The 15546-nt window shown below is 44.0% G+C and overlaps 1 protein-coding gene across 5 annotated transcripts in view; it reads left to right on the plus strand.

Moving 5' to 3' along the window:
* Positions 1-15546, plus strand: part of pcnx1 (pecanex 1) — a 372844-nt gene extending 357298 nt beyond the window's left edge. For all 5 annotated transcript variants that reach the window (XM_086003620.1, XM_086003621.1, XM_086003623.1 and 2 more), the window contains 2 exons: positions 8820-8960; positions 14261-15546. In XM_086003620.1, coding sequence (XP_085859746.1) covers positions 8820-8960; positions 14261-14401 — 282 coding nt within the window. In that variant the 3' untranslated portion in view covers positions 14402-15546. The remainder of the gene's footprint in view (positions 1-8819; positions 8961-14260) is intronic.

Genomic DNA, 15546 nt, shown 5'->3' on the forward strand with positions numbered 1-15546 from the left:
TGGTCATTGTCCCTGTGTTAGGAAGAACTATCCTGGAACACTCCATTCACGTGTTATGTTGCTAAATGGGAAGGTTGACACTGAGAGAGTGCTAAATTTGACAATGTGGATGTTGATATTTAACTTTTGCAATTTAATAATTTCTTATAGTAGACACGATTGGTGAGATGACATTGTACATTCATTTTTATACAAGCATTGTAAAATGTCATCAAGGCAAAAAAAACCTTTAACATTAACCTTTTGTTGGGGAGTCACATCTGATAGTCATAAACAAAATGCAAAAAGATGATGGTTAATTCGGAGTCCAGCAGCAAGCAAAGCACGATCGTTGAATCATCAGCAGTTACAGAGCTCACTGTGGTCTGATGCTCAGACTCAAATCCCCAACAGCACCATTCATTAACTTATGCTGCATCTGCATTATAAAACTGCTGGAGGAAGCAGCATGTAGTCTCTCGAAGCAGTGGTTCTGTATGTAGCCTGTGGCTGCCGGCAGCGCGTGCAGTTACAAGTGATTTGTGACTATGTTCTACACCGCGCACCTTCCCTCATTTTCCAGGTGAGGAACCATGTTGCTGGTTTGGATGGCTGGGCTGCATCACTCGTCCTGATGGGGAGCTGCTACGACTGGAGGCAACAACGGGGGGGGGGAAATCACTGCTTTAGACGTTAGCAGCATCTCGTTCATCTTAAGGCATTACACAGCAGTGTGAATAAGTTTGGTTTGTCTGAACCCAATTACTGCTATAATTTACAGAGACCAGAGGTAGGGAGTATATCAATAATGAATGAATTCAGTTGATCGCACCATGCACAGGAAGAGTTGGAGATTAAATCTATGACTAATAGAGAGAAATGGAGGGCGAAAGAATGCGGACAAAAATAATGGAGAGAAAATAGAAAAAGAGCAGAAAGTAAGAAAGGTATGTTGGGCAGGGTATAGGAGGAATAAGAGTATCTTTGTAAGCTGTGACATTGTTATTGATTTCAACAGCCCTACATAGAGTAGCTGAATCCAGATCTATTCCATCAGTTTCTCTCCTGGAGTAACTTTGCATTTAAAGTTTCATTCATGGACTGTACTTTAGATCCACTTTTGTTCGTTCTCTCTTCTCTTTCTCATAAGGATCATGACGTGGCATTGCCTGAAAAAAGTGAACTGTAACAACAGATTAATGATGATCCAGATAAAGTGAATTCTATTCCTTAAAATGTGATCAATTGCAATCTGAATATTAAGTTGAAAGTGGAATTTCTGGCAGCCAGTGACCCATAGTGCCTTGTCCCAGAGTTGAATTTGTGCATTGATCCTATAGTGCAGGGGGTCCCCGCGGCCCCCTGGGGGTCTGCAAGAAGGTTTCAGGGGGTCTGCCAAAAATAAGATTCTAGCAGCTAGACCCCGCGCTGACGCTGCCCTCCGCCCAGACACTGCCCTCCGCCCAGCACCACCTCTTATCACTGATTGACAACGATGCCCTTTGCGCCCTTATTTATAGCAGGAGGGCGGATCTGTGGGAAAACAGCTCAGTGCAACCAATAAGGATTGAGGGCGAGGAATGCACAGCCTATCAGAAGTCAAGAGTATCTCAACCTGCTACAGTGTAGCTCACACGGTGCCAGCTCGCGCAGCCTGAGCCCGGGTTGTCCGCAATGCAGCCACAACTTGTACGAGTGGTCAGAACCTCTCGCCCTAGACAAGAAGCCGGCGCAGCGCCCCCCCCCCCCCCCCCCCCACGTCAAATATGACAACGTGGACATAGATGTACTGGGTAAAGTGCTGAACCTGACCCAGGTGCTGACTGAAGCTGAGAGCCGAACACACAGGAACCGTTACAGAGCCTGGAGTGTGCAACAAGAGACAAAAAAAATGGATGAGGTAACAGAGAGGGTTGATGAGGGCAATGCGGTTGACGTGGTGTACATAGACTTCCAAAAGGCGTTTGATAAAGTGCCACATAATAGGCTTGCCAGCAAAGTTGAAGCTCATGGAATAAACGGGGCTGTGGCAGAATGGATCCGAAATTGGCGAAGTGACAGGAAACAGAGAGTAGTGGTGAACGGTTGTTTTTCGGACTGGAGGAAGGTATACAGTGGTGTTCCCCAGGGGTCGGTACTCGGACCACTGCTTTTCTTGATATATATTAATGATTTGGACTTGGGTGTACAAGGCACAATTTCAAAATTTGCACAAAACTTGGAAGTATAGTGAACAGTGAGGAAGATAGTGATAGACCTCAAGAGGACTGGCTGGTGGAATGGGCGGACACATGGCAGATGAAATTTAATGCAGAAAAGTGCAAAGTGATACATTTTGGTAGAAAGAATGAGGAAAGGAAATATAAACTAAAGGGTACAACAAGTGTGCAGGAACAGGGACACCTAGGGGTATATGTGCACAAATCGTTGAAGGTGGCAGGACAGGTTGAGAAAGTGGTTAAAAAAGCATATGGGATCCTGAGCTTTATAAATAGAGGCATAAAGTACAAAAGCAAGGAAGTTCTGATGAAACTTTATAAAACATTGGTTCGGCCACAACTGGAGTATTGTGTCCAATTCTGGGCACCGCACTTTAGGAAGGATGTGATGTCTTTAGAGAGGGTGCAGAGGAGATTTACAAGAATGGTTCCTGGGATGAGGGACTTCAGTTACGGGGATAGACTGGAGAGGCTGGGGTTGTTCTCCTTAGAGCAGAGAAGGTTGAGAGGAGATTTGATAGAGGTGTTCAAAATCATGAGGGGTCTAGACAGAGTAGATAGAGGGAAACTATTCCCATTGGCAGAAGGGTCGAGAACCAGAGGACACAGATTTAAGGTGATTGGAAGAAGATCCAAAGGCGACATGAGGAAAAACTTTTTTACACAGCGAGTGGTTATGATCTGGAATGCACTGCCTGAAAGGGTGGTGGAGGCAGATTCAATTGTGGCTTTCAAAAGAGAATTAGATAAGTACCTGACGGAAAAAAAATTGCAGGGCTATGGAGAAAGGGCGGGGGAGTGGGACTAGCTGAAGTGCTCTTGCAGAGAGACGGCATGGGCTCAACAGGCCGAATGGCCTCCTACTGTGCTATCATTCTATTCTATGAATTAATGTGTAAAGTGCCAAATGGCACGTGTGAGAATCAATACAGCTGCTGGAAATTACTAAAACTGATGGGGGGGCGGAGAGGGACCACTGCCAGGCTGACCTTAACATCAGGCTGCGTGTTGTGTGCTGTTATATCACTTTCGGCTTCTATTATTAAAACTAGATTTCAATTTAATAACTTTTATTTTGCAGCTGCAAAGCTGGCTGCCATCTTCTTGTACCAGCGTTTGGGCCTCCTGCATGATCCTGTTCAACTGTTGGTCGCAAACTTTCCAGCAATTTAAAAATTAACAAACCCCTTTATGAATTTTGATACTTTTTCCTGACTTTTAAAAAATGATGTTGAGTATTTTTATAGACATCTCCGCTTATGTCGAGTTCTGCGTAGGATTAGAAACATGCAGCTCTTTGTGGGCTACATATGGCTGGAGTCATACCTAGCACAAAGGAAGATGGTTGCAGTTTTGAAGGTCAATCATCACAGCCCCAGGACATCGCTGCAGGAGTTCCACAGGGCAGTGTCCTAGGGCCAACCATCTTCAGCTGCTTCATCAATGACCTTCCCTCCATCATAAGGTCAGAAGTGGGGATGTTTGCTGGTGATTGCACAGTGTTCAGTTCCATTCGCAACTCCTCAGATAATGAAGCAGTCCATGCCCGAATACAGCAAGACCTGGACGACATTCAGGCTTGGGCTGATAAGTGGCAGGTAACATTTGTGCCACACAAGGGCTCCAGACCTCATTACAGCCTTGGCCCAAACATGGACAAAAAAGCTGAATTCCAGAGGTGAGAGTGACTGCCGTTAACATCAGGGCAGCATTTGACCAAGTGTGGCATCAAGGAGCCTGAGTAAAATTGAAGTCAATGGGAATCAGGGGGGAAACTCTCCACTGGCTGGAGTCATACCTAGCACAAAGGAAGATGGTTGTCGTTGTTAGAAGTCAATCATCTCAGCCCCAGAACATCGCTGCAGGAGTTCCTCAGGGCAGTGTCCTGGGTCCAACCATCTTCAGCTGCTTCATCAATGACCTTCCCTCCATCATAAGGTCAGAAATAGGGATGTTCGCTGGTGATTGCACAGTGTTCAGTTCCATTCGCAACTCCTCAGATAATGAAGCAGTCCATGCCTGAATGCAGCAAGACCTGGACGACATTCAGGCTTGGTCTGATAAGTGGCAAGTAACATTTCCGCCACACAAATGCCAAGCAATGACTATCTCCAACAAGCGAGAGTCTAACCACCGCCCCTTGACATTCAACAGCATTACCATCGCCAAATCCCCCACCATCAACATCCTGGGGGCCATCATTGACCAGAAACTTAACTGGACCAGCCACATAAATACTGTGGCAACAACAGCAGGTCAGAGGCTGGGTATTCTGCGGCGAGTGTCCCACCTTCTGACTCCCCAAAGCCTTTCTACCATCTACAAGGCACAAGTCAGGAGTGTGATGGAATACTCTCCACTTGCCTGGATGAGTGTAGCTCCAACAACACTAAAGAAGCTCGATACCATCCAGGACAAAGCAGTCTGCTTGATTGGCACCCCATCCACCATCTTAAACATTCACTCCCTCCACCACCAGCGCACCATGGCTGCAGTGTGTACCATCTACAAGATACACTGCAGCAACTCGCCAAGGCCTCTTCGGCAGTACGTCCCAAACCCACGAGCTCTACCACCTAGAAGGACAAGGGCAGCAGGCACACGGGAACCCTCTCACCTCTAAGTTCCTCTCCAAGTTACACACCATCCTGACTTGGAAGTATATCGCCGATCCTTCATAGTCGCTGGGTCAAAATCCTGGAACTCCCTTCCTAACAGCACTGTGGGAGTACCTTCACCACACGGACTGCAGCGGTTGAAGAAGGCGGCTCACCACCACCTTTTCAAGGGCAATAAGGGATGGGCAATAAATGCTAGCCTTGCCAACGACGCCCACATCCCATGAATGATTAAAAAAATTTAAGTACTTTTATGATGAAAGCTGGGGTAAATTACTCAAGATATTTTCCTGCCCCACCACAAGCTGAGAAATTTCCCGGTCATAGTGTACCAGAATTGCTCTGCAGCCCGCCCATTGACTACCATGGGACCACCACTTGCATGTCTAAACAAACTGATTTAATGCTAACAAAATGTGGTCCTAGGGCCTCGCCACAAGATCACGATAATTACAGATGAGGTAGGCCATTTGACCCACCTTAATCAACTATCTAAGTTTCACATTAAATAAGTAAAACAAAAATAATAAATATCTATGTTTTAATAGTAATTTTTCTGTATAAAAATAAACATGTCTTGTGTTATGGGGGTCCGTGGAATTTTTGTAACACGGGAGGACGGCCTCAGAAGCAAAAGGGTTGAGAACTCCCGCTATAGTGAAACCCAGTCAATAAACGGTCTTTCCACAGCGGCCCAACCACTGTAGTTCTTACTTGTAATCGTGATTTTGCAGCTGCTGGAATCAGAGAGTGGGTGGACTCTGCGCATTCTTGGGTGAGCAACCCAATGTGTTTGGAAGTTTTCCACTGTCTTCCCAATATGTAGCTTATTGGGAATGGACATGTCCCTCAGATAACTGCAAGCTGACCACAGCCGGTGCTGAAGTCTGAACAGCAACACAGGAATGGACATTTCTGATGTCCCACGGACTGTAGTACATTAGTGCTTATCAGTCAGTTAAGTGCTAATTCCTCACGAGATAAAAAGTAACACAAACAATGCAGTATTCAGTGCAGAGGTAACCTTGGTATACATGGAAATGTTAAATGTTGTTGAATTTAATGGATGCAATTCTGTGTGAGGTTTATTTAACCCTGATTAGCACTACCGATTTTTTTTTTAAAGAAAATTGATTTATAATTGCTAATGCTACCAAAGCATTATTGTTTATCTCTGAGAGCTGTTGTGCTGTACTCTGTGCTGCAGTCATTGGGCAGCCTCTTTTACTGATCTAGACCACAGTACACTTTGGAACATTAAGTGATCAAAGTAAGTACCATCAAAGTGCTGAAGCAGTTCTGCATCCAGCATGTAGAATCATAGAAATTTACAGCACGGAAGGAGGCCATTCAGCCCATCGTGTCCGTGCCGATCAACAAAGAGCTATCCAGTCTAATCCCACTTGCCAGCTCTTGGTCCGTAGCCGTGTAGGCTATGGCACTTCAAGTGCACATCCAAGTACTTTTTGAATGTGGTGAGAGTTTCTGCCTCTATCACCCTTTCAGGCAGAGAGTTCCAGACCCCCACCACCCTCTGGGTGAAAATATTTCCCCTCAAATCCCCTCTAAACCTCCTACCTTTTACTTGAAATCTATGCCCCCTGTTTGTTGACCTCTCTGCCAAGGGAAACAGTTCCTTCCTATCCACTCTATCTAGGCCCCTCATAATTTTATACACCTCAATTAGGTCTCCCCTCGGCCTCCTCTGTTCCAAAGAAAACAACCCCAGCCTATCCAATCTTTCCTCGTAGCGAAAATTCTCCAGTCCCGGCAACATCCTCGTAAATCTCTCCTGTACCCTCTCTAGTGCAATCACTTCTTTCTTGTAATGTGGTGACCAGAACTACACGCAGTACTCTAGCTGAGGCCTGTTTTATACAGTTCAAGCATAACCTCCCTGCTCTTATACTTTATGCCTCGGCTAATAAAGGCAAGTATTCCGTATGCCTTCCTAACCACCTTCTCTACCTGTCCTGCTACCTTCAGGTATCTGTGGACATGCACTCCAAGGTCCCTCTGTTCTTCTGCACTTATCAGTGACCTACCATTTATTGTGTACTCCCTTGCCTTGTTAGACCCCCTAAATGCATTACCTTGCATTTGTCTGGATTGCATTCCATTTGCCACTGTTCTGCCCACCTGACCAGTCCATTGATATCTTCCTGCAGTCTGTAGCTTTCTTCTTTGTTATCAAGCACATGGCCAGTTTTTGTATCATACCCCCTACATTGAAGTCTAAATCATTGATATATATCACAAAAAGCAAGGGACCCAGTACTGAGCCCTGCGGAACCCCACTGGAAACAGCCTTCCAGTCACAAAAACACCCATCAACCATGACCCTTTGCTTCCTACTCCTCTCACTATGTTTATTTCATCTAATATTTCACACTCCTCCTCCCTGATTGTGATTTCTGCATTGTCTCTCTGTTTTGTGAAAACAGACGCAAAATATTCAGTTAGGACTATATCCATGTCTTCCACCTCCACACACAGGTTACCTTCATGGTCTCTAATAGGCCCTACTCTTTCTTTAGTTATCCTCTTGCTCTTAATGTATTTATGAAACATCTTTGGGTTTTCCTTGATTTTTACCTGCCAATATTTTTTCATGCTCTCTCTTTGCTTTCCCTAATTATCTCTTTAATTTCACCCCTGCACTTTCTACACTCCTCTAGGGTTTCTGTGGTATGGAGCCTCACTTTTTTTCTTTATCCTTCCCTGTATGTCTCTTGACATCCAGGGGGCTCTGGATTTGTTAGTCCCGCCCTTTTTCTTTAAGGGAACATACTTGCTCTGAACCCTCACTATCTCCTCCTTGAATGCCTCCCACTGCTCTGACACTGATTTACCTTCAAGTAGCTGCTTCCAGTCCACTTTGGCTAAATCACATCTCAGCTTAGTAAAATTGGCTTTTCCCCAATTGAGAACTTTTATTCCTGGTCTATCTTTGTCCTTTTCCATAACTACCCTAAATCTAACTGAATTATGATCACTACACCCAAAATGCTCTCCCATTGATACCCCTTCCACCTGCCCAGCTTCATTCCCTAAAACTAAGTCCAGAACTGCACCCTCCCTTGTTGGGCTTGCCACGTACTGGCTAAAAAAAAGTTCTCCTGAATGCATTTTAGGAATTCTGCACCCTCTATACCTTCACACTAATTTTATCCCAGTTAATATTGGGGTAGTTGAAATCCCCTACTATTACTGCCCTAGTTTTTGCACTTCTCAGAAACTTGCCTACATATTTGCTCTTCTATCTCCCTCTGACTGTTTGGAGGTCTGTAATACACTCCCAGCAGTGCGATTGCCCCTTTTTTATTCTTCAGTTCAACCCATGTGGCCTCATTGGATGATCCTTCTAACATGCCCTCCCTCCTCACAGCTGTAATTGTTTCTTTAATCAATATTGTGACCCCCCCCTCCTTTTTTATCCCCCTCTCTATCTTGTCTGAAAACCGTGTAACCAGGAATGTAGAGCTGCCATTCCTGCCCTTCTTTCAGCCATGACTCAATAATAGTTATAATATCATACTCCCACGTGTCTATCTGTGCCCTCAGCTCATCTGCTTTATTCCTTAGACTCCTTGTGTTGAAGTATATGCCATTTAGGACTGCCAAACTCCCTTGTTGTCTATTTTCTAGCCTTTGTTTCCTCTGTGTCTGGTGACAGCTGATAATCCAGCTTGGAAGCCACAGTAAGAATGAAAAGTTTCCACACTGGACTCAGTATAATAAACGTAAAGCTTAGAGTGAAATGTTCTGGTACAAAGATAGTCAGTAAATTCTATATCCTATAATATATTACAAAGCATGGTAAAGACCGTTACAGTGAAACATCATAACTAAGTTAACACTTTGACACCCTGAATTTAACACTGAAATTTGGAGATAGGAATCTAGATTCTTGAGTGCTGGATTGTGTGTCACAGTGTAAAATAATTTACTAGTTTGCCCATTAGTGATGTCAGTGTTTTTTTCTTTTCCTGGTTATTTCCAGATAATTGACACTGGCCAAGTCATGGAAGCCATTAACATGTCCAAGAGGAGAGAGCTTCACTGGCCAGATGAAGCAATCCGAATGCGAGCTGGTCGAATCAGCTGGAAAGACTGGAGCCCTCAGGAGGGCATGGAAGGCTATGTAAGTTCCCATGTCCATCAAGAATTCCTCCATTTTTGATGAATGGAGCATCACTCTTGAGTGCAAGTGTAGCTGCTTAGTATAGCACACAGGACACATCATAGGGAGGCACTCAAAGGGTGGAGTGAGAATTGATGAAAGAGTTGGTACATGGCAGGACAGTGAGATTGTGTAGGACAGATTGGGTACACTGGATTTTGCAGACGAGAGGCTGAGGCAATAGTAAAGTTAAATGAGAATATGGCTATTGATAATCAAGAGGTAGTAGGAAGTAAAGTTCAGGGTAATGATGAATGTAAGTATAATGAAAGGTTCAAATGAGAAGGCTCAGTTAATGCTTCTATAGTGATGCAAGTAGCCTTAGTATTGGAATTAGAAACATGTCAGTAAAGTTGGATTGTTATCGGGGGGTTTTTGCTTGACTCAGGTTGGCAAAAGGTGGGAAGTGGTGTTGGGATCACTGTTGTTCATAATTTACATAAACAATTTGGACTCTGCAATCAGAAGCACAATTTCAAAATTTACAGACACCACCAAATTGGGGGTACAGTTAACACAACAACAATTTATTATATTTATATAGCGCCTTTAACATAATAAAACGTCCCAAGGCGCTTTGCGGGAGAGTTATCAACAAACAAAATTTGACACAGCCATATAAGGAGATGTTAGGGCAGATGACCGAAAGCTTGGCCGAAGAGGTAGGTTTTAAGGAGCGTCCTAAAGGAGGAAAGAGAAGTGGAGAGGCGGAGAGATTTAGGGAGGGAATTCCAGAGCTTAGGACCTAAGCAGCTGAAGGCTGGTGGTGAAGCATTTAAAATTGAGGATGTTCAAAAGGCCAGACTAAACGGTCTAGGGGGATTATAGGGCTGGAGGAGATTACAGAGATAAGGAATGGTGAGGCCATGGAGGGATTTGAAAACAAAGATGAGAATTTTAAAATTAAGGTGCTGCTTAACTGGGAGCCAATGTAGATCAGCAAGCACAGGGGAGACGGGTGAGCGGGACTTGGTGCGAGTTAGCACACGGGCGGCAGAGTTTTGGATGACCTTAAGTTTATGGAGGGTAAAACTAGGAAGGCCAGCCAGGAGTGCATTGGAATAGTCAAGTGATAAAGGCATGGATGATGGTTTCAGCAGCAGATAAGTTGAGGTAAGGGTGGAGATGGGCGATATTACGAAGGTGGAAATGGGCAGTCTTCGTGATGGAACAGATTGAGGTAGGAAGCTCAATTCGTGATCAAATATGACACCAAGGTTGCGAACAGACTTGGTCAGCCTTAAACAGTTGCCGGTGAGAGATCGACTCTGAAAAGAGAATGGAGCTTTGGTTTCCCCGATATTTAATTGGAGGAAATTTTTACTCATCCAGTGCTGGATGTCAGACAAGCAGTCTGATAGTATAGAGCCGGTGGAGGGTTCGAGAGAGATGGAGGAGAGATCGAGCTGGGTATCATCAGTGTATTTGTGAAAAGTCACGGAGCATGTAGATGAGAAATAGGAGGGGCCCAAGGATAGATCCTTGGGGGACACCAGAGGTGACAGTGCGGAATCGGGAAGAGAAGCTTTGAAGGTGATTCTATGGTTACAACTGGAAAGATCGGAATGGAACCAGGCTTGTGCAGTCCCACCCAGCTGGATGACGGTGGAGAGGCATTGTAGCAGAATTTTGTACTCAACCGTGTCAAAGGCTGCAGACAGATCCAGAAGGGCGAGAAGGGATAGATTACCTTTATCGCAGTCAATTAGGATGTCATTTGTGACCTTGGTAAGAGCAGTTTCAGTACTGTGGCGGGGCGGAAGCCTGATTGGAGAAATTCAAACAAGGAGTTCTGGGAAAGATGGGCATGGATTTGGGAGGCGACAACACGTTCAAGAACTTTGGAGAGGAAAGGGGTGATGACGGCTGATTTGAAGGAAAGGGGGGAGAAAGAGAACCGTTAACAATATCCGCTAACATGGGAGCCCGGAAGGAAAGTTGGGTTGCCAGCAATTTAGTAGGAATAGGGTCAAGAGAGCAGGAGGTCAGTCCCATTGACAAGATTAGCTTTGAAAGGGCAAGAGGGGAAACAGGAGAGAAATTAGAGAAATATGCAAATTTAGGGTTAGGGCAGGGGGAAACCTAGAGGAAATAAGGTCCGAAGGGCATGGGGAAGAGAGGGAATTGAAAGCAGAAGCAGTTGAACGGATATTGTCAATCTTTTTAACAAATAAATCCATGAGTTCTTCACATTTCTTGGAGGTGAGGGAGGAGGAGGCAGGAGAGGGTGGTTTGAGAAGACGGTTAGTGGTGAAGAGAAGCCTGGTGTTTTTGCCATCCTGGATGATCTTAGAATAGTGGGCAGTTTTAGTGATGGAGAACAGGACCCGGTAGTGCTTTATATGATCGAGCCAAATCTGGTGATGGATGATTAGACCAGTTATCCACCAAAGACATTCAAGTCTGTGTCCCTAAGGGAGCGGAGATACACCAGGGGAAACGACTTTGGTGAGAGAGTACAATGATTTTTGTGGGGACAAGGGCATCAAAGGTGGTGGAGAGGGTGTGGTTTAGTAAGTCAGTAGCTGCAGAGATGTCATGGAGAATAGTAGGCCAAAGGCTAGGTAGTTGGGAATTAGAAAGTGCAGTGGTAAGGGACTTGAGGGAGAGTTTTTTTCCAGGGGCGGATACAAAAAGAAGTGGGTTTATGAGGGGAAAAGAGAACATGGGTAGAGAGTGATATAAGGAAATGGTGGGAGATTACCGTTTCGGTGATGGTTACGGAGGGGATTGCGAGGCCACGTGAGATGATAAGATCGAAGGAGTGGCCGTGTATATGGGTGGGGGAGTTGACATGGAGGGAGAGATTAAGGGAGGAAAACAGGGCAGTGAGCTCAGGAGAGATGAGTTGAGATGGAGGTTGAAATCACCAAGGATGAGAAATCGTTCGGGGCAGAGGGACGAAAGCAGAGAAGATATCTCATTGAAAAAATAGGTGTGGTATTTGGGTAGGTGGTACAGAATAAGGATTTTAAAAGCGAGACGTGAGGGGTGGAACAAAGTAAGATGCTCAAAGGAGGAGAAGTTGCCGGAGGAGTTGGGAGACAGACCAAGGTCTGTTTTAGATATAAGGGCTACACCACCACCATGGCGGTTTGGACGTGGAATATGGTGGAAAGTACAGTATAGCCAGTTGGGGAAGCTTCATTAAGGGGAAAGGTGTCATCCATGCCACCTTTTGAGGTGCCACCCTCAATCATGTTTCCATCAATGCCGTGATCAATTTGACCATGCACAATAAGGTCATGGATGGCAAGGCCCTTATTTACAAGTGAACATTTTGAAGGGAAATGCGGAGAGGGGCGCTAATACCTAATTTACTGGCGTAGTCCAGAGGGGCAGAGCAGGGAGGGACAGGGAGGAGGTTGGTGAGGTTAGCTCGCAGTAGGCGCTTAGAACAAGGAGGGAGTAAGATAGGGCAATTTGGGTTGCTGCTAACTAGGAGGCAGTGACGAGTGCCTCGATGGGCCTTTTGAAGGATGCCGAGAGGAACAGAGGGAAGCTGTAGAATTATGTAGGTAGGAGTCAAGCCTTGAGCAGCGGCAGGAGATTAGGAAGGATGATGAATAGGGGTTAGTGAGGGTAGAGTACTTGATGGCGGAGAATAAAAAGAAGGCATGAAGGCTGGGGGAGGGTAATGAAGAAAGAGGAGAGATAGAAGTGATGGAATTCGAGTCCAGGGCGGCAGCCAAAATGCGCACGCAGATGGACATGGGGAATTAAGTTGCAAAGACATGGTTAATACTGAGGAAGACTGTGCCTCATCGTCTTAATGCCAAGATGTGTTCATCTTTTGAATGTACTGCAGTCTGCTGTGTTCTTTGTAATTTGCATTGTTGGGATTCTTCAGACTAGGTTTTAAATAAGGTTTTCAGTTAGGATTTTGTCCCTCTTTTACTCATAGACTGAGTTGTATTAATTTAAATTGCTTGTCAGGTACATGCCAGCCTGTTTACAGCTTAAGTGCACTGGGGATTTTGCCTGGTGCAAATTGCTTGCTCTGTAGTGCTAGGCAAAACAGAGGAACAGATGCAAGTTTTTCACTGTGAACTCCAATTAGAGTACACAACTTGATTATTTACACCTCCCCAATTGTTATGATTGTACTACAAATTTTCAACAGATGTGAGTCTACAGCCCAAGTATAAATAGGGCATGTAATGATTGGGACACTGCAACAGGGGAAAATATTTAGTTTGGGATTGAAAAAGTTTGGAGTGTCAGCCTAGATTTTTGTGCTCAAGTCTCTGGACCGGGACTATGAACCCACAATCTTCTGACTCGGAGGCGAGGGAGCTACCAACTGAGCCACAGCTGACTCTAACCAAGACTTGCTTTGATGCACATCCGAGGTCAGGTCAGCTCTGAAGTTTGTCTCAATGCAAAAATAAGGCAACCAAGTCATCAGGTGCTAAATCTGTGTGAGTAAAACTGAGTTTGGTTTGTGGTAGCATCCATAATGACGTGCCTGCATAACCTTGCCAAGGTCCTGCGTTGACACCCATTCCCAAATTCCTTTTCGAGTCATCTTGTACCAAGCAGTGCAGCCAGGTTGTTGCATCAACTGTCTTGTGCAACCTTTCCATGCAAAGGCAGCAAAAAAGAGCAATACAAGATTGCATATGAGCTGCTATACAGAGCCCCAACCAATACAACTGGAACTGCCTCCCAAAGATCCAGTTTCAGGAGTTCCATTTACTGAAAGAGGATTTCTGTACTGGGTTTGATTGTAACTATGGAATGTGTGCCACACAAATAAGCACAATAACATTTGCCCATAGATCAAACTTTTCACTGCTGTCTTCACTGGGAGATTTATCTCTTTTTATTTAACTGTATTGAAAAGCCATAGTGGCTGCATCAGTACAGGTCTCCAATCTCAGCTGTGCTGCAGCGGAGGCTCAGTACTTTCCCATGGAGAGGGGAAATAAGTGATCTCTGGACCTCCATTATGCTCCTAGCTGGTTTCAAATTGGACTCCTTGGGGTAGTTGTCCACTTGGCTATTAATGACACACAACATGAGGAGACAGGAAAAAGAGTGGAAAAAAATAGAACTCTAAACAAGGTATTAATTTGTACAGTGAAATAATACCCTTGAAATACTTAAATGCATTTCAAGACAGTTTTAACCTGGAAACCATTATATTCAATAGAAATGAAAGCATTGGGCAGAATAATCTGTCCTTTTGGTCATGGAAAGTTCTTCAGTATTCCGTATTTCTTTATACCAGTTCAATATTTCCTTCTCTATATAATTAGGTGATTCACCGTTGGGTGCCTTGCAGCAGAGAGCCAAGTAGCAGGTCCCACATAGACAAGACTATCCTGCTGGTTCAGATTGAAGACAAGTATGTTCCCATCATTGAGTCTGGGGTTTTAGAACTGGGGGCTGAAGTTTGAAACACTTGCAGCAGTAGTTTTGAGTGCGGGAGATGGAAACGAGTAAATCTCACTCTGCCATCCTGTGGTCCGAATGCATTACTGCAAAAGCTGGAGGCTGGAACAGAATATCCAGAATTTAACCCCCTGCAGTAAAACATTTTGAAGGATGTTGCTTTGTTGGACCTCATCGGAGGTGAGAAAGGAAACTGCATGGAGGCAGAACTCTCATCTAAAATTATATTTTGTTTTTTTAACATTTAAAAAAAAATTCTATGCATCTCATATGCTTTAAAGAACATTTTTCTTAAGTTGTTCAGTAGATTTTGTTAAGTATTTTGTCTGTGTTTATTTATTTGCCAATACTGAGAATGCCATAGTTTCATACAGTGCACGTTTAAACTCTTTAAAAATATATATTGTTTTTGAAGTTATTCGGTTACAATTCTATTGACCATACAAAAGAACTATAATGTCCAGTTTGATCATTTCACTACTGTCTCATTCCTTCTGAGTCGTGACTGTGTTGAAGACAACTGCACTAATTAACAACAATGCACTAAATATTCTGAGGTTGCTCAGAGCTTTTTATTTATATAAATGCCATTATATTTTAAAATGCCTTTCGGGATGAGAACATTAACCATCAGCTCATGCCATGCTCCAATCTCGCATTTTCTCTTGTTTTGTTTCTTTTGACTTGAAATTTATTTTTATTTGTTTCAATAGAACTTGTATACAGTTGTATAATTTTTTTGATATTTATTACTGTGAACTTTTTTGTTATAAAATCTTTCGTTTCTGTATATTCAGGGAAAAGAAATTTTAAGATAAAGTTAACAGTGGGTTCAGCAGTAGTTTCGCTGGACTGAATTGCAAAATGACTGGATACAGTTCACTGTTTCCTCGCAGGCCGTGCAATTTAAACCCCTCCCCTCAGTAAAAGCAACTACCATCACCACAAAACATATATCAAGGGGATGGGTGCTTATGTGTATGTATACAGAAAACTTGTAAATAATGTAGTTGATGTTTAAAACAAAGATGACAGAAGCCTAAGTGAAGATGTTTTTTTTCGCAGTGTGCTGCATCTGAAACTAAACACAGTATTGAAACTATGATCAATAAAAGCAATTTTATAATAAAGCAAATCCTTCTTGGTGTAA

Source organism: Somniosus microcephalus, chromosome 12, assembly GCF_052327205.1.
Source record: "Somniosus microcephalus isolate GS21.2 chromosome 12, FLI_Smic_1.0, whole genome shotgun sequence".
Lineage (NCBI taxonomy): Eukaryota > Metazoa > Chordata > Chondrichthyes > Squaliformes > Somniosidae > Somniosus > Somniosus microcephalus.